Raw genomic sequence first — 20,200 nt, forward strand, 5'->3', positions numbered from 1 at the left:
TGCACATAGTTAGTGCTACATAAATGTCAGTTATTATTAGTTAACGAACAACTGGAGGGGAGGGGGTTGAAATGAGAAGAAGAAAGTCTTGTGCCCTCACATTAACTTCCATTCCTAATAGGCCTTGGCAGATGGGTGGATGGAGACCCCTTCTCTTTGTCAGCTTTGCACTTCAGGCTGAGCTGGGTTAGTCACTCCTCAAACACATTAAAACTGACAGAGACTATGTTACTGGTTGATCCCATTGGATTAAAATCACAGTTCCCGATGCAGAATGACATCCCTTTTAAACAAACCCTTATTTTGTTTTTAAATGAGGCCATTAAAAGTATGTTTCTACATCTCACCCTGAACCAAAAAAATAAAGAACATCAAAGTCTGCATTAAATCCCCATGATCACAATCACCAGACTTGAAAATGTAGCCAACAGATGTCAGAAGTTCAGCCCCTAGGAGAGTTATTCTATTTATCATTCTGAAGTCACTTGCCTTAGCTGTGCAGGAAACCAATCTGGTGTGTGTATCGAGTCTGCATTCGTTGCTTACTAAATTAGCAAAATATATGGTTATAGCATTTCAGAATCTTAGAGTTCAACTGGTCTGGGTAGGCAAATGAGGTATAGTGGAAAGCTTCCCAAAAGACCTAAATTCTAGTGACCTGATGCAAACCACTTAACCCCTCATGCCTTGGTTTCCTGATCTGTAAAATGAGCAAACTGGATTTCAGAGGTCCTTTGTGATTCTAGATCCTGTGATCAAACCCCTTTATCTTACAGATAAGGAAATTGGGCTAGGCCTAGAAAAGTAAAGCAAAGAAAAAAAGAAAGAAAGAAGGAGAGAGAAAGAAAACATTTTATTTGCTTTTGATCTGTTCAGTCTGGATTAAATTTCAACCAGGGGATTTATTCTATTTCTAGGCATGTATATTTTGCCTGGTTTTTCTGTAGTCCCTCTCCAGGCACTTCCAAGCACAAAATTGCTTTGCAAGATGCTGGGTAAATCAAACCATCTACCTGTCACTAGATACACCACACTCCCCTTTAAACATGAGAAGCTGATACTGCATAAAACAGAGCTAGGAGTCCTGACAATGCTCTTCTCCCCCAAACCCTTGAGCTAAAGGTAACAGGAGTAGATTGACTATGCTTGAATACAGAATAATTTAATAAGTGAGTTTCATTTAATATGGGGAATAGCCCCTTTCCATTGATTATTTTCTTTTCTTTATAGGCTGGAAAATACACAGATGGGCTCTTTTTCTCAAGGGTATATTATCATTTCAAAGCCTCACAAAAAGCAAAAAAGACTCATAACAGCAAGGAATGTTGCTTATACAGCTCCATATTCTGAAAGAGATAGTCTTCCCAAAAAAGATAAGAGAAGACATGGAGAGATGATCAAGGTTATTTCTCTGATAGCATGCTGAGAGGTACTCTGATCCAAAACCCATACAGGAGTTATTTGAGCTGTTTCTTGTTTTCTTGAACTAGGCTAATGAAACAAACCAAAAAAAAAGGAAAAAAGTCATCAATATAAAGATTTCAGGTTTTCCCTCCAGGAAGTCTGGTATTTCTAGTGACTAATGAGGATCAGTCAGTCAGTGGCCTCCTGAGAATCCCTAGATGGTTGGCAGCATCTCCCTCGGTTGAGAAGTTTGGGCTTTCCTAGGACCATCTGCTCTCACTTGAAGCTAAAGGATGCCTTCCATTTGAGATTACTGCTGTCAACTTAGTTTAAAATATACATGGGTAAAGTATATGCCTATCTTGCTTGCCTGGGAAGATGTTGGCATGGAGAAACATAGTCTGCTGGTTGATGCCTTAATTTTACAAATTATTTCTTCTCTTTTTCCTTAGTTACTGTGACGGTGGGAGGCAAGCAGCACTTGCTTGGACTTTATGACACAGCAGGACAGGTATATTTTTATTATCTTGATTCTTTATAGGTTTTTTTGCGTTGGGGGGGGTTGGATTCTGTCATTACTAGTCACATAGGTACAGATAGCCCTTTCCAAGGAAGATAAAAAGAGAGTAGACACTACCTTTTTTGCCAGTTTGCTACTTATATATTGACTTCTTTGCTGTTGCCTAACTAAGCACTCCAACTTTTATCTCAGTGCCTTTGCAATGGCTGTCCACCATGCCTGGAGTTCACTCCCACCTCACCCACCATATCTTGGAATCCAGAACTCCCTCCAAGGCTCATTTCATGTGTCATCTCCTATGAGAAGCATATCTCATATGGCAGCTAGGTAGCATAGTGGATTAAAGCACTGGGCCCTCTAGTCAGGAAGACCTGAGTTCTAATCCAGCCACAATCACATATTAACTATGTGACCCTAGATGAGTCACTAAACCCCTCTTTGCTTCAGTTTTCTCATCTCTAAAGTAGAGATAATAATAGCATTTATTGTGAGGATAAAATGAAATATTTGTTGGTAAAGAGCTTTGTAAACTTTAAAGCACTATGAAACTATAAGCTATCTTTATCATTATTATTGTTTTTGTTATGATTATTATTTTTTTAATTTCCCGATTCCCTTGTTAGTGCCCTTTCCCATCTCCTTACTTTATCTTGTATATACTTATCTGTTCTCATGTTGTATTCTATCAGTAGAGTATAAACTCCTTGGAGTCAGGGACTGATTTTCATTTTGCCTTTATCCCCAGCACCTACCAAAGTATTTTGTACATAGTACACAATTAAAAAGTTGATTGGGTTGGACATTGGTAGCTTACATTCACAAAAGACTTTTGAAGTTTAAAGCATTTTTTTTTGCTAGTCAAATTTTGTCTTTATTAACAAATGACATTTCCAAAGCCATTATATTGAGATTGGGAGCAGGAAATTGGGTGAAGAGGCTATTTGCTGCTTATGCTATGCACAAATGAAAGCAAGGTAAAGATGATGGATGAATGAGTGCAATAATCAGCCTCATTCCCCATCTTTCCCATCAAGGAAGAACATTGGAGAAGAAGAAAGGAGGGATAAGATTGGAAAGGTGGGGAATATTTTGACTGGCAGCCCCCCCCCTTATTCCCTGAAGGTGGAGAGAGATGATGAAAGAGCTTTCAGAGAGTGATGAGGAAATGATCCCCATGGACCATCACCTCCTTCCCCTGGAGTGACTGGTGACATCCCCTTCTAGGTCACTATGCCACTCTCTAGGGTTAGGTAAATTCACTGGAGAATCAATCCCCCTGGCATCCATAAAAACAACCCCACGAGATAAGTGTTGCAAATATTATTATCCCCATTTTATAGATGAGGAAACTGAGACTCAGAGAACAGAAAAGACTTACTCAAGATCAAAAACTAGGCAACAAATCTGGGACTCAAATCAAGGTTCTTTAAAGGCAAAATTGAATCTGCTCTTAGTTTCACTATACATCAGAGCCTCCAAGGAGAACATTCTCCCCATGAGAGAATATCCTCTTATCAAAAAGAAATAAGTAACTAATACTATTTCATAATCTGATAAGTAACTCTGGATCATCCCATGTGTTAATTGGTAAATGAATATTGTTCTTTGGTTAATGGGCATGACTATCTGAAATCCAAAGATAACACTAGAAAGTAATTTGGTAATAATCTTCTTCTACCAAAACTTTTTTCTAGAACTAAGAACAGAGAGTGAACTTGATTGGTTTGGGTTTATCTTCCTTTGTCCCTATTCCTCATTTTGCATCACTCAGATGCTTTCTGCCACTATCTCCTTCTTCACCTGTCTCATATGAAGAGGCAGCCATTTCCCTTGACAAGGTAAATCCTCTACATGCACAAATAATCACATTCTATCCACTCTTCTCCAGCATATTGTCCTATCATTCCCTACTCTCTCACTAATCTTCAATCTCTCCCTGCCTACTAACTGCTTTCCTACTTCCTATAAACATGCCATGTCTCCTCCGTCCTCAAAAAACCCTCCCTTGATCCATCCATCCCTACTAGCTATAGTCCTATCTCTCTTCTCCTTATATGGCTAAACTCTCTGAGAAGATTGTCTACAATTAATCCTTTCCTTTCATTCTCTTCTTAACTCAACTCTTATTCTTTTCTGAACTAATGATGACTTCTGAATTCATCCTTCAACTGAAACTGCTCTTTCCAAAGTTAACAATCATTTCTTAATCACAAAATCTAATGACCTTTTTTTCAGTCTTTATCCTTCTTGACTTCTCTGCAGTCCTTGACATTATTGATCATCATGTTTTTTTTATGTTTTCTCTTCTCTCGAGGTTTTCATAACACTTCTTTCTCCTAGTTCTGCTCCTATTTGTCAGACTACTCCTCAGAATCTTTTGCTGGATCTTTATCCAGGTCATTCTCACTTACACCCCCAGAGTTGTGACTGAGGCTCTCTTCTCTTCTCCTTCTATACTTTCACTTGGTAATCTCATCATTTCCCATAGATTCAATTATCAGCTTTCTGCAGATGAATCTCAACTCTACTTATCTGGGCTTAACCTCTCTTCTAACATCCAGCCTCACATCTCCAACTGCTTTTTCAATATCTTGAGCTAGATGGTTTGCAGACATCTTAAAAATTGAAGTCATTATCTGCCCCCCACCTAACCACCCACCAGCTGCCTTCTCCCTAACTTTCCTATTAGTATGATAAGAGAGTATCAAAATCATCCCAGTCACCCAAGCTGGTAACCTACATGTCATTCTTGACTCTTCACTCTCTCTGCTCCACCCCCCATATCTATATCCAATCTGTTGCCAAGTGCTATAGGTTTTGTTTTCATAACATTTCTGTCATGTGTGCCTCCTTCTCTCCTCTGATACTGCTTATCACCTTTGTGCAGCATCTCATCAGCATATGCCTGAACTATTGCAATAAACTGCTGATTGGTCTTCCTGCCTCAACTTTCTCCCCATTCTGGTCCATCCTCCACTCAGTTACCAAGCAGATCTTCCTAAAGTAGAGGTCTGACACCCTCTCTCCATTCAATGAACTCCGGTGGCTCTCTATCACTACCAGGATCAAACAGAAAATTTTCTGGCTTTTCAAAGCCCTTTATAACCTGCTCTCCCTCTCTCTCTTTACTCCTTCTTATACCCCACACTCCTCTATATACTCTTCAATTCAGTGACACTGGACTCCTTACTTTTCTTCCCACGACACCCCATCCCCCAACTCCAGGCATTTTCACTGGCTGTCCCCAAAGCCTGGAATTTTATCTTTCTTCATCTCTTCCACTTAGCTTCTCTGCCTTCCTTTAAGTCTCATCTAAAATCTCATTTTCCACAAGAAACCCTTTCTAAATCTCTTACAATGCTAGTGTTTCTTGAGTCTCTCAAATTATATATATATAGTATATGTATATATATATATGTGTGTGCATAAATGCTATGTATGTTTATATGTGTACATGTGTATATATGATATGTGTGTATACGTGGTATACACATGTGGTATGTGTATATATGGTATGTGTGTGCATGTATGTATATGTGTTTTTATACATGGTACATGTGTGTATATATCTATATCTTGTCTGTTTATAGATATTTTCATGTTGTCTCCCCCATTGGACTGTGAGCTACTTGAGAGAGCAGGGACTACCTATGTAACAGTTTGGTTAAAGGGCTATGTATTGAAGGAGGACCAGGAGGCACCAGGGAAGAAGTAAAGGAGAGAAAGCAGAGAAGGAATTTAATTCACTTAGGGCAGTTTATGACTTTGGCCCAATTTCTCGCTTAGATTTTTTTTTTTTCTTAATCATATGTCCTGGGTCACTTATTTAGGTCAGAATCATCAGGCTATTTAATCTGTCCAAATTCATACATCTTAAGTCCTTTGGAGTAAATGCTTAGCCATGCTTCTCACCCACTGGGAGTTTCCTAGTAATTGTTATTTGCAGTCTCATATACTCGTCTCAGCCTTTTTTTCACAATTAGCTAGAATTGTGCCTTTTTCCACTTACATTTACAAGTCCCTTAGGAGAAGAAGAAAGAGATATCAATTAAAGCCTGTGTATCCATTCTGTGAAGAGCGCCGCCTATCAAGGAGCATAATGAATGGTTTAAGGGGTGGGAAACTAAATGAAGTGCACAAATCCAAGGAACACAGTGGTCACAGATGCACCTTGGGAGTGATCAAGGACCGTGGAGCTCATCTGGTCTAAGTGCCTCATTTTATAGATGAAGAACCTGGGGCCCAAAGACAGAAGTGACATCAGTGCCTAAAACTGCACAGCTAGTAAGGCACCCAACCAAGTTCTTCTGAATGTAAGTCCAATTGTCTTTCCAAGGCACCAACCTCCACAGCAGTGAGTGACTCCCATGTAGGGGGACAGCAAAGGGGAGGGAGTGGGGAAGATAAAGGATGAGGGAATTCCCTCAGATCGGCAGCAATAACTCAGAAACTGAATGTGTATATGCCCTAAAGAACAACAGGGACAACAGTGGGGCACCTCCTTCGGTCTCAAAGTTCATATACTTAACAGAAAATAGTATAGTATTTAGTTACTTCTTTAAAATGGGAGCTCTTTGATTCTTTGAATGGAAGAACACCAACTCCAGCTCAGAAGAGCAGCTATTAAGAAAGTAAAACTGAGGGTAGCTAGGTGGTGCAGTGGATAGAGCACCAGCCCTGAAGTCAGGAGGACCTGAGTTCAAATCTGGCCTCAGACCATACACTTGACACTAACTGTGTGACCCTGTGCAAGTCACTTAACCCCAATTGCCTAAAAATTAAAAAAAAGAAAGTAAAACTGAATAACAATTATGTATTTTATTTTTTTTAAATTTATTAAGGGTTGTGTTAGTAAATGTTTAACAACCAATTCTGCAAGACAAAATTTTAACTTTAATCTATATTATTCATCTTTTCTTCATCACTTTCTTAAGTCTAGACAATTCACAAAACAATGAATGGAGCCCTGATTTATAGCCTTTGCTGATTTCCAAAATGTAAATGGCAATGGATAGAATGCTGGGCCTGGAAAAGACCTGAGCTCAAATCCAGTCTCAGACACTAGCTTGTAAGCATGGACAAATCACTTAACACTGTTTGCCTCAGTTTCCTCATCTGTAAAATGAGCTGAGAAGGAAATGGCAAATCACTCCACTATCTCTGCCAAGAAAACTTCAAATGGGGTCACAGAGAGTCAGACGCAACTGAAAGAACTCAACAACAACAAAAATGCTCACACTGAAATTTCAATAAATGGCTTTCCTGGGTGGATATGAGCTGGCTCCAGCACATCCCTGAGTTGATCCCTCTATCACCCATAAGAGATAGTAGGAAGAACACTAGATTCAGAGGCAAAGGACCTGGGTTCAAATCCCTACTTTTAATGCTTATGTTACTTTGGGCAAGTCACTTAATCTCTCCTGTCCTTAGAGCAGTTATCTGTAAAAAGAAAGGATTAGATGAGTTACAAAATCTATTGCAGCTCTTTTAAAGATTGCTGAGGAAGCATGGTGAAATAAATAAAGAGAAGGACTTGGAGTCAGGAAGACCTTCATGTCCCACCTCTGACATATATTGGCTGAGTGACAGTGGCCATATCACTTAAACTCTCAGTGCTCCTAGGCAGTTCTGTAAGGCAACTGGCAGAGCTAATCTGTATTGATAGAAGGAGTTTCCTCATTATCACAGATCTAGTCCAAAAAAAAAAAAGACATGTACTCAGTCAGCCAATCAATAAGCATTTATTAAGTGTCAACTACATACCAAGCACTGTTAAGTGCTGGGAATACAAAGAAAGACAGAGATATTCCTTATTCTCATATCTCATGAAGGAGATAACCTGAAAACAATTGTATATAAACAAGCTGTACACAGAATAAAATCAGACTCAAAGAATGTATTTCTTAGTCTTAAGTCATAATGCTGCAAGGCATAATTACAGCCACAATCAATTTGTAATGCCTTATTCTTTATCTTGTGTCCCCAATCCTTCCAAATTGCTTTGTCCTTAAAATTGTCCATGTGCTAGGCTCCCATCTTCCTCTTTCCTTTAAGTCTTCTATCACTTTTTATCATTTTTCTCAGCACAGTTGTTTTCTGAATGCTTCCCCAGAGATTTACTTAATTTAAAACTTTCTAATTAGTTTAAAAATTCTTGGAGAGTTTCATCATATTTTCCCACTATAACTGAGTACTTTCCATCTGTCTTTCTCTGTCTCCTTCTCTCTGTCTCTCTCTCTATCTCTATCTCTCTCTCTGTCTCTGTCTCTGTCTCTGTCTCTCTGTGTATTTCTCTCTCTGTCTCTCTGCCTTTCTATCTCTGTTTCTCTCTTTGTCTGTCTCTGTCTCCTTCTGTCTCTCTGTCTGTCTCTCTCTGTCTCTGTCTCTGTCTCTGTCTCTCTGTCTCTCTCTCTCTCTCTCTCTCTCTCTCTGTCTCTCTCTCTCTTCCCTCCGCTCCATCCCTCTCTCTATCCCTTCCCCATTCCCCCCCACCACTGCTCTACTTCTGCCAGCATGTGTTGTGGCATTTCCCAATTTGGCCCAAGAACACCTAGCCATTCTATTTCTTCTGTTCCTGCAGCTACCTAGCTTCTCATCTCCTAGAAAGTCTCATGATTCTCTGGGGGGACTTCATAGGTAAGAAGGCCTAGCTCCAGGTTATTGTTCAGTCATTTAGTCATGTCCAACTCTTCATGACCCCATGAACCATGGCATGCCAAGGCCTTCTATCCTCTCCTATCTCTCGAAGTCTGTCCAAGTTCACATTCACTGTTTCCATGATACCATCTATCCATCTCATCCTCTGCCATCCTCTTTTCCTTTTGCCTTCAATCTTTCCCAACATCAAGGTCTTTTCCAATGAGTCCTGTCTTCTCATTATGTGGCCAAAGTATATAAGTTTCAGCTTCAGTATTTGTCCTTGCAGTGAATAGTCTGAATTCATTTCTTTAAGTATTGACTAACTGGATCTCTTTGCTGGCCAAGGGACTCTCAAAAGTCTTTTCCGGCACCATTTCAATTTGAAAGTGTCAATTCTGCAGCTTTCCTTATTATCCAACTCTCATAGCCCTCCAGGAAACTGAGTTCATATTTCTGTGCACAGCTCATCTCTTCTCTCTTTCTGTCTCTCCTAGTTTTCATACTCCTTTTAAAAGGTCAAGTCCAACGCGCATGTCACAGGTGCATGAACAAGTTATAAGTCACATCAATCTTCAAAAACTCATTATCTCTATGGTGTCCATGTGATAACAAGTATATAGCACAAAGCAAAACAATTACATTTTATCAGTAAGACAACATCAATTCCAGAATACAATTTTCTGTGGTAGAAGAATTAAGGATATTAAGCCTGATTTAAGGATAAATAATCAATCCCAGAACAAAGGGCCATAGAAATGGAGCAACAACGGCCCTAGACAATACACCAGATATAAAGCCCCTGAAAAGTGTAAAGGACTGCCTTTACATAAGCTGTTGTTGTAAGAATAGCTTTAAATCCTCAATCAAAGAAAGTGGGATCCTTTAAGTATGATCAAGCCTCTGTCTTGTCTAAGCCTCTGGCACCATAAGCAAGTGGCTAAACATTGGTTTAAAAAAAAAGAAGAATAACAGAGTCTGGGGAAATTTTGCCCTATTGTTTAGCACCACCAACTTTCAAACTTTCAGAATCCATCTCTGAGCTCCACAACTTCAGAGAAAAGCAGAGAACTCAGACATGGTCCAAAGGAGTGCCTCATGGAGGGTGATGAATCAGATGAAGACAGGATAAGAGAAATGAGTATAATTATAGAAAGGGGTCCTGAGGCTAGCAGCAAGGAGCTATTAAAATGTTCAGTGGATTGATGAAGGAGGGTATGGGATCATTCTCTGGAAGTCTTACAATGGGACTGACTGCAGGGTGGTTAAATGTGATCTTGCCTTAAAGCAAGGGTTGTGGAAGAGAGATTTTTCTTGGTCCCTGATCACCTCCAATATTTTACTATCAATGTTTATGACCCAAAATTTTCTGAAATAGTCCCACTTTTGAATAGTCTGGCCTACTGTCATGAAACACTATCTTATATTCCAGAAATTACAATGTTTTAGCAAATAATGACTGAGTGAATCAAGTCTTACAATACTAATACTTATATTTATTATTTATTCATTGATTATGATATTCATGTTCATGTTATATAGCATATCAATATTTACAAACTAATTCCATGTAATAATCTGTGAGGAAGGTAGTATGAAAAGTCATGCCCAATTTATAGATGAGGAAACTGAGGGTAGAGAATTTGGTGGCATGCCTTGAGTCCCACAAAGCTGGAATTTGAATCTGGGTCTATCCTGACCCCTGATCCACGGATCTTACGATTGTACCGTGCTACCCATGATTCAAAGATACAGAAATCACCCTAATAACCTGTTTGGCATAGTGACCTTGGAATCAGGCAGATGTGTGCTAAAGTCCTAACTCTGACATGTGTGCCATGATCCTAGTCAAGTAATTTAACCTCTCAATGTCTCTAGGCAACACTCTAAAATTATAAATTATAGACAGTTGGTGATTGGCACTGGCAAAGGGAATTTCTACACTATCTTGACCACCACCTCCCCTCAAATCTTCCTGGAGAAAGCCCAGGACCCTGACCTCTGAACCCAAAAGGGGCCTACTTTCCTTGCCACCACCCATACCAGCTACCACCATTAGTCAGGTAAGCACAAGAGCCTGAAGAGTTGGCAGCACCCCCCAGACCACTAGCCTTGCTTCCAGCTCAGCCCCTGAAGCCAATCATTCCAGAAAGTACCTTTGTGGAAATGCAATCTGGCAGCTGCTTCTTCAGGTGTAGAACTCCTGCCTCCTCAGTAGCCATAGCTACTGAAGATCTGGAAAATAAAATTCTTGCAAAAGAATTTTTATTTGTATCTCTAGGTCTTAGCACAGCGCTTTGCATGTGATAAGTGCTTAATAAATTCTCTTAAAGTTCCTTTCTTACTTCTTTCCTTCCTTCCTCCCTTTCTTCCTTTCTTCATCTCTTCCCCTCTCCCTCCCTTTTGGGTTCAGAGTCCTGGGCTTTCTCCATCAAGATCTGAGGGGAGGTGGTGGTCAAGATAAGGATAGTAATGTTACTTGACTGATACATGCAGCTTTCCTTCTTTCCTTTAGGGACCCTTTTTCCTTCATTTAGTCAGACTTGCCTGCCCCGCAGTTGGTGGGGATGGCTATTGTACACTAATTTAAAAATACCTTTCAATTAGAGAAATAAAACTATGTTGACCAGCCAGGTGTCCCCCTTCTAAGATTCAGACAATGTGACCACCAAACTGATGAAGGGTTGTAGACCTTTTCCACTGAGGTTTTATTCCAAATGAAGAATGAATTATTAGTCAGATCCTAATTCTATCTGATCACAGGGATAGGGTACTGTGGATTGGTGACAAGAAATCCAAAGGTCTCATTTAGGCCAGTAGTCTCTACCTCCTTCTTGACTAAAAGCTCTGAACATAGTTTCTAAGAAGAAACTGAGATAACCTAAAAACCAAATAACCAGTATCATCAAGAGTGAAATCAGTAGTCCCTAAATCTGGTTATAGGGCTTTGTCAGGTTGGGATTAGTGGAAGTTTTTAAAAATGAATAAGCTAGGTGGTGCAATAGATAGAGCACTCTCCCTGGAGTCAGCAGAACCTGAGTTCAAATCTGATCTCAGACCATACACTTGACTCTTACTAGCTATGTGACCCTGGGCAAGTCACTTAACCTTAATTGCCTTGCCAAAAAAAAAAAAAAAAGAATAAACCACAAGCTTTAGAGCTAAATCAACTAATCACAGGATTTCCTCCTATTAATCTTGGGTTATTTAGATTTCAAAGTTAAACTACAGTAACACACCCTAAAACCTAGATACAGACACAAATAATGGCAAATTGGGTCTAGACAAAATAGAATCATAAACTCAGAGTTGGAAGTGACCTTAGAATCCATCTAGTCCAATCCCCTCATTTTACAAATAAGGGAACTGAGGCCCAATAGGTAAAGTGACTTGCCAGTAGTCACACAGGTAATAACTATGATAGGTAGAATTTTAACAGGCTACCTAATTCCACAGCCTTCGTCTTCCCATTATATCATATTGCCTTTGACAGAGAAGTAGCCCATCACTAGTACAGTAATTAACAGTATAGATGCCCTTTGTTCTTTGTACTAGAAAAGGACCCATGACATCATGGTGTTGGGGTCAAGGTGTACTATATTTGACTATGGCAGATCAATTCTCTGCAAACTCAAAAAGTTCTACCACAGACCGGGCACAAATAGTTCATTTGAATATTTGGGGTGAAGACGTTTTTATATTTGCTCATCTCACATTTCTTTTGAGCTACTACAATTCTGCTTTGCTCATAGAGAATAGTGCCTTCTTTTATGCAAGCATGTCAAGCTGGGCAGTCTTTTGCCAGTGTCTTCCATGTCTCATAATCAATCCTAAAGCTCTTCAGAGAGACCTTGAGAATGTCTTTGTACCGCTTGTTCTGATCTCTCCGTGAACACTTGCCTTGTGTGAGTTCTCTGTAAAATAATCTTTTAGGTAAACGTACATTTGGCATTCTGGCTACATGACCAGACATTATGTAAATATCTTCAAACTTCAAATCAGTGATGACTGTGTATTTCCATCTTCCCTTCTACCACACACTTCATGGCTTTTCCGAATCTGACTTAAGGTTATTGATAACAACTTGAGGAAACCCTTCCCAGGGGTATTTGTCCTTTAAAAGGCTTTACCATATTGAACAAGGTAACTCCCAAAGAACAAGTCATAGAATCACAAAATCTCAGAGGTGGAACAATCTCAAAATGATTTTGGAAACAATAGGGAGCCATTGCAGTTGATTAAATAGGGGGTGACACAGTCAAGCTCGTGTTTGGGTTCAAATTTGACCTCTGATACTTATTACCCATGTGACTTCTGGAAAGTAACTTTACCTACCTAGGTCTCAGCTTCCTCAGCTGTAAAATAAAGAGATTGTACTACATGGATTCTAAGGTCTCTTCCAAACCTGTACCTGAACAAGAACACTGCACAAGATACTCAAACAAATGCCCTCCAGATTTTGTTTCAACACTGTTAGTGAAAAAGGACTCAGAAAGGGAAATGCTATCCCCATTCAGATAAAGAACTGATAAGATCCAAATACAGATCAAAGCATGTTTTTTTTCACTTATTTTATTCTTTCTCGTGATTTTTTTAATCTGTTTCTTCTTTCATAACTGTGACTAATGTGGAAATATTTTTACATGATAGTACATGTATAAACTGTGTCAAACTGCCTACCATTTTCGGAACAGGAGAGAGAGGGGGGGAAAAATTTGGAACTCAAAATCTTGTAAAAATGAATGCTAAAAATTTTCTTGACATGTAACTGGTAAAAAAAATAATATACTACCAAAAAAAAACACCTCTAGTGAGGAGAAGCCCACATCTACTTTTAGATAGATCTGACTACAAGGGCAGCTACATGGTACAGTGCTTAGAGCACCAGGCCTAGTGTCAGAAAGACTACTCTTCCTGATTTCAAATCCAGCCTCAGTTCCTCATCTGTTAAATGAGCTGGGAAAGGAAATGACAAACCAATCCAGTATCTTTGCCACAAAAACCCCAAATGGGGTCATGAAGAGTGGGCATGACTGAAAAAAACTAGCCAAGAGCAACAAAACTAGGAGGAATTATTCTTACTTGCATCTGCCCAAAATCTGCTTCTCTTTAACCCCTTCCACTTACTCATAGCTCTGTCATCTGGGGCCAAGCAAAATAAGTCTAATGTCTCTTTTACATGACAAGCCTTCCAATATTTGACACCTGGTTCATCTCCCTACTTCAAGTTTTTCCCCACTCCAGTCCATCCTCCACTCAACTGTCAAATCGGTTTTCCAACAGCACGACTATTGTCTCCAGAATCAACCATAAAATCTTTTGTTTGGCTTTTAAAGTTTTCCATAACCTGGTCCCTTCCTACTTTTCTAGTCTTCTTATGCTTTATACCCATCTCTCCTACATACTCTATAACCTAGTGACACCACACACTAGACAATACTTCTCATTACTATGAGACCAAGTGGATACAACACGAGGTGTGGAGTCAGGAAGAACTGAGTTCAAATCCAGCCTCAGACACTTACGTTTTGCCTCAGTTTCCTCAACTGTAACATGAGGATAATATCTCCCCAGGTTGTAAGGGCAGCTAGGCAGGGCAATGGATAGAGTGCTAGGCCTGGAGTCAGAAGACGTCCGTTTAAACCCAGCCTCAGACATTTACTAGCTGTGCGACCCTGAGCAAATCACTTAACCCTGTTAGCCTCAGGATCCTCATCTTTAAAATGAGCTAGGTACGGAAATAGAGCATCACTCTAGTCTCTTCTGCCAAGAAAACCCCAAATGGGATCATGAAGAGTCAGACACAACTGAAACAACTTAACAACCACCAACCCAAGGCCATTGTGAACATCAAAAGAGATAACATTTGTAAAGTGCTTGATACAGTACCTAGAACATAGTAGCTAATACATAAATGCTGGTTATTTTGTTGCTGTTATTGTTATTATTTTATCTTGACTCTGGGCATTTGGACTAACTGTCCCCTCCCCCCCGCCCCACCCCATGCCTTGAACTCTCTTCTTCCTCACCTCTGTCTCAGCTTCCCTGGCTTCCTTTTCATCACAGCTAAAATTCTACCTTCCGCAATCCCCTTTAATTCTAGTGCCCTTTGCCTATTGATTATCTCCTCCTTATCCTGTCTATATCTTGTTTATATAATTGTTTACATGTTGTTTCCCTCGTTAGACTATGTGCTCCTAGAGAGCAGGGGCTGTCTTTTACCTTTCTTTTTATCCCCAGCGCTTAGCACAGTGCCTGGCACATAGTAGGTGCTTAAGAAATGCTTGTTGATTGACTGACTGACGGCTAATATTTCTTCCCTGAGTTTTCCGTTCTCCAGGCTAAATATACACAATTACTTCGGCCCATTCTTACATGACAAGGTAACGTGATCTTGAGCCCTTTCATTGTTGAGAATATCCATGCCAGCAAAATCACATATCCTTCAAGAATTAAAGAAATGTTAAATTATTCTCAAAGACAGACGAGGATACAAGATTCCAATTTACTTCTATGTTACTAAAGTACCGCACCCTTTCACTCCAGCCCCTTGCCACAAACAACCACATTTTTCCCTAATCACTATCCCAGAGAAGCTTGCATTCTCTTTTTAGTGCCTTTGCCATGATTCTCCTTCAGTCTCTAGATCCTCTTACCCAGATTTCCTACAGGTATTTTCACAGGTTTATGTCTTTTTCCCTATCCTGCTGTTTCTGAAATAAGCACGGGAACTCGCTTTTAGTGTCTTCACACGGTTTGAGTGCAATTACAGGATTCTGAGATGCAGTACAAGGAAGGGTAGAGTACTGCAATACAAGAAGACAGCGTGAAATGGGAGTCAGCTGAGAGAGAGTAAAATAAGCCAGCTTTCTTGGGGGGAGGGGGGATGGAGGGGTGGACAGTCAGGGGGGATGGACACAGATCAGATCCTGCTGGGATCTCCAGTGGAAGGAAGGCGCTGAAAACTGATAAAGCTAGGTGAGTTTTTGGTAGGGTTCTTATCTGGGACAAACAGGACCAGGCATTGAGGGGAAAGAATGGGGAGTGTGGATCTGGTATACAGAGTCCAGTATTGATTCATCCTAGGGGCAAGAGGCTGCGGAATTGGTAACTAGAGGATATTCAAACTCCCCTCCAATAGGAAAAGGGGCTTTCAGCCGTTATGCAGGCCTTACTTTGGAGGAGTGACTCAGGGGATTTGAACCTTCCCTGTGGCTTCTTCAGTCAGCAGGGTTGAGACACTACTGAAGTCCTTTCGGGACGCTTGTTTGTTGTTACTATTATGACTGTTTACTGCTAGTAATGCCAAATGAGATAAATAGGCTAGTGGGGGAGGGAGGTAACATGGTAGAATGAATTGAGAGCCAGACTCAGAGTCAGGAAGACTTGGGTTCAACTTCTCCCCTGACACATACCGGGGGTGTGTGTGACTCTGGACAAGTCACTTAACCTCTCAATACTCCAGATAACTCTCTAAGATTCTAAATGCAAAGTAGTTGCTGATCTGCATTGGTGGAGGGGCATTACCTCACTGCGGAATTCTTTACACTAATCATATCTCAGATTTGGACCACACAGAAAAAAAAATGGCAGGGGAAGGGTGACACTGGAGGAGAGGAGAGGGATTACAAAATTACAGAGGGGTGGAGAGAGAGACAGAGAGAGAGAGAGAGATAAAGAGAGACAGAGAGAGAGAGAGAGAGACAGAGAGACAGAGACAAAGAGAGAGAGAAACTATGGTTTTAGTCTTAAGTACATATGCAAGCCGATTGCTGTTTTCTTAGTTTCCTCTATTTAGTAACATATCCTTTCATTTGTATTCCCAGAGTCAGTCTAGTTCAAAGTTACTAGTTGGGGTGAAATTGTCAGGACCTTCACCCTATATTTTGCAAGAAAAAAAATGTGGGATCACACACAGACTTCCCGGTGACCATTATAAATAGGGCTCTTACTGGCTCTCCAGAGCCAATTGTTAAATTTTTAGCTTGAGCATTTATACCTCAGAAATGAGCAAATACTACAAATCAGATCTTGTTTTATTGTTTTGTTGGTTGTCTCTAGGTTTAAGAAAGTGATAGAGGAAATATTGATAATGCAGATTAAACTTAAAAATGTGTCCTACCTTTTTGGAAAACTGATTGTTAAAATTTAACCAACACCCCATTATAAGAGCCGCCTAAGATTGGGACCTGATTTTACATAACGACTCCGAGAAGGTGCATTTATATTTCAAAGAGAAACAGGGCTGTCATTCTCAATCACATCCCCCTGTTTTCCCTGGGGAGTTATTTAGAATCACCAGTTTAAGTCTCTAATGTTGAAAATTCTGCTTAGCGTGAATGTTCCAGAGACATTTTCTTTTCGAGGAATGATTATCCCCAACAAATCCCCATCACAATCTATTTGCTTAATCAAAAGTGTTTTACATGCATTATCTCATCTTAGCCTACCAGCAACTCTATATGATAGGTACTATTATTATCATCATTTTAGAAATGAAGAAAATGAGACTCAGGTAGATTATGACTTCCCCAGGATTACCCAACTAGTATGTGATCTGGACATAGATCTTTCTGACTCTGAGTCTAGACTTCCAGCCACTGGATCAGTCCTTTGGGACTATCCAAGTCCCTGAAAGTGGTATGACAGAATTTCCCAGAGCAACAAACTTTGGCTCAGTTACAGAAAGAGTTTCCTAAGTTGACTTTTCCATGACATACTTAAAGGCAGATTTGTTTAGAGTATATCATGGGACATACAATGGCGAGCTAGAGACCAGAGAGGAGCAGATTAGTGGGGGTGGAACAAACAAGGAACAGCAGAGATGGTTGGCCCTTCAGTGGCTAAAAACCAAAGAATTCTAAACAAGGGAGGTCTGGTTCCTGCATAGAGACAAACTGTTACCATCCTCATAGAATTGAAGAAATGTGATGGACCAAAGAACAAAAAACAATCTGGGCTCACTCAATCCAGTACTGATGCTCCCTCCTACCCTTTCTTTCCTGGGACCAGTGGTGCAAGCCAAACCCTCCCAATGTCATACCTCAGACAACATGGCATGGAGAGAAAGCATCAAAAGAAACGAGCTTACATGCTAGCTCTGCCCCTTCTTGGCTGGGAAACTGAGCAAATTACCTAATTTTTCTGAGTCTCCTTCCTTCGCCTATGAAATGGACCTTTGATTTCATCCTCATCTCCCAGTGAGGAAACTACTTTTACAAAGTCAGATCAGCATCTACTCTGCAGCAGTTTAGAGAGTACTGATGTGTTAAGGGTCTTGCCCAGGATCACACAGTTAACATGCCAGTGGTGGGACTTGAGCCCAGGTCTTTCTGACTCTGAGCCTGCCTCTTGATAATAATATTGTCATTTGCTATCATTGTTGTTATAGAAAATTCATTCTCATTTGATAGACTTCAGATATAAATAGTCTGGGGACAAGTCATTATCCTGCTATAATTCTTTTGTATATAATGTTCTGAGAGGCAGCATGATGTAACAGGAATAATAATAATAATAAATGACATAATAATAATAATAGCTAACATTCATATGGCACTTACTATGTACCAGGCACTGTGTTAAGTACTTTATAATTTTTATCTCATTCTGATCCTCACAACAACTCTGGGAGATAGGTGCTATTATTTTCCTCATTTTATAGGTAGGGAAACTGAGGTCAAAAGCAGTTAAGCAACAAGCCCAGGGTCACATAGCTAGTAAGTGCCTCAGGCCAGATTTGAACTCGGATCTTCCTGACTCCAAGCCCAGCACATCCACTGTGCCACCTAGCTGCCCTAGTGGAGACAGAGTTGAGCTTGTAGCGGTGAAGACCTGAGTTCAATTCTTGCCTCTAATATCTACTTGTCTGTGTGCCTCTAGGCAAGTCACCTAACTTCTCAGTGTTCAAAGCAATTCTCTAAGACCTTAAACTGGTAAGAAGAGTTTCCTCACCCAGGAGTTCACGATACACATGAAATGATGGGTCTAATCCCCAATTGAATGTTCTGTGGGCTATCACACAAGTGGATAAAATAACTGCTTTTTGTATTTGAACAAGAAGTATGAATATCTTTGTTCATCTTCTATAGGCTCCTGCTTCTGAAAATATCCTCGGTGCAATCCCAGTAGCAGACAGGATGAGAGGAATGATATATCTCTTTTCCTGTTATAAAACAATTGTTTTCTTCTGTCTTTGTATTTTAGAAGCTTTAAATTGCATTCAACTTGGACAATATTAGCACATCTGTGCAGATCGGTGTTCTATTATAATGGTCCAGTTTAGTTTATTGGTTGTTCTCAAGGATATTTTGAGGTCCATATTTGTGGCATAAGAATTTATTGTCTGTCAGTCAATAAAAGATATACCAAAGAGGGCAGCTAGATGGCGCAGTGGATAAAGGACTGGCCCTGGATTCAGGACGACCTGAGTTCAAATCCTGCCTCAGACACATAACACTTACTAGCTGTGTGACCCTGGGCAAGTCACTTAACCCCATTGCCTAACCAAAAAAAAAAAAAAAAGATATGTCAAAATTCTGATGTGTTGTTATAGCCACTAGATTACATCTTGCTAGGTGTTCTATACATGCTCACCTTTTATAACCTACAATGATGTGTTTCACAGTCACTACTATTTTTTTTGCATAATATTCCCTGATCAATTAGTCTGGGCTTCTAACACTTCTGTATCTTCACATGGACCTGAATTGCCCGCGTGAATCCCTTCATTTCCAAATGTAAATCTGCATGACAGTCATTTGCTCAGTGATTCTTGGACAACATATTATTGGCTGAGTTCAGGTGAATGTCACCCATGGAGGGCCTTTTGTTTCTATTTTTGGATCTTAGCTATTTCATAGGCTGCATCTAGAGGTAAACTATAACTTGTTATATTAGAAAAATGCATTGGCACAAACCTATTGGCCCATATTATTGCTTGGTGAAGTGATATCTGTATGTTTCAAAGGTATTCTCATAAAAAAAATTAAAAATTTGTCAAATGTTTTGAGAGTATCTATCAATCTCCCTCCTTTTTAGTGAGGGATACTAGTCTTTTTATAGCAACATTTGGGTGATGGGCCGTACATTTTGTTAATATTGTCTAGGTTTCTTGTTAGGATACCTTTCAAATCTGTTATGCTCTGTTTTATAGTTCCAAATGTATACATTAAGACTGACATTACATATATGTTAAATGCTTTAAATCTGTTTTTCCCATTGGACTTTTATTTCAGGATGCCAGTATATCTCTTAACATATTCAGCCATAGTGTTTGGTGTATCTTATCTGGAGGAGATCAAGGTTTATATAAGCATTGCCTTTATCCACTGGCTGAATTTGGATTTAAGTTTGAAGCCTGTAGTCTCTATCTTTCCTCAGCATATGTTAATAATTTAGACTTACTGAGTCCAATATCATTTTGCTATCACTGGAGAAAGACTCCACAAGATGAATATGTTTAATGTGTTTTTCAGTGAAGTCACATAACTTGATATTATCCATGTACATCGAGTGATTAATAACATGTTTTGGTACAACTACCTTTTTAAATCATAAGTCATGATCAATTCCATTTAGGACAGTTGGCATTAAGGGTTTGGGCCCAATCTGCTTCCTAGAGGTTATCCTGCCCTGACT

The 20,200-nt window shown here is 39.8% G+C and overlaps 1 protein-coding gene across 1 annotated transcript in view; it reads left to right on the plus strand.

The window, feature by feature from the left end:
* The window catches only part of RHOJ (ras homolog family member J), a 138,152-nt gene that overhangs the window by 89,228 nt on the left and 28,724 nt on the right, over positions 1–20,200 (plus strand). Inside the window, exon 2 of the mRNA XM_027842851.1 lies at positions 1,857–1,915. Coding sequence (XP_027698652.1) covers positions 1,857–1,915 — 59 coding nt within the window. The remainder of the gene's footprint in view (positions 1–1,856; positions 1,916–20,200) is intronic.

This window comes from Vombatus ursinus, unplaced genomic scaffold (assembly GCF_900497805.2).
Source record: "Vombatus ursinus unplaced genomic scaffold, bare-nosed wombat genome assembly UNPS02014893.1, whole genome shotgun sequence".
NCBI lineage: Eukaryota > Metazoa > Chordata > Mammalia > Diprotodontia > Vombatidae > Vombatus > Vombatus ursinus.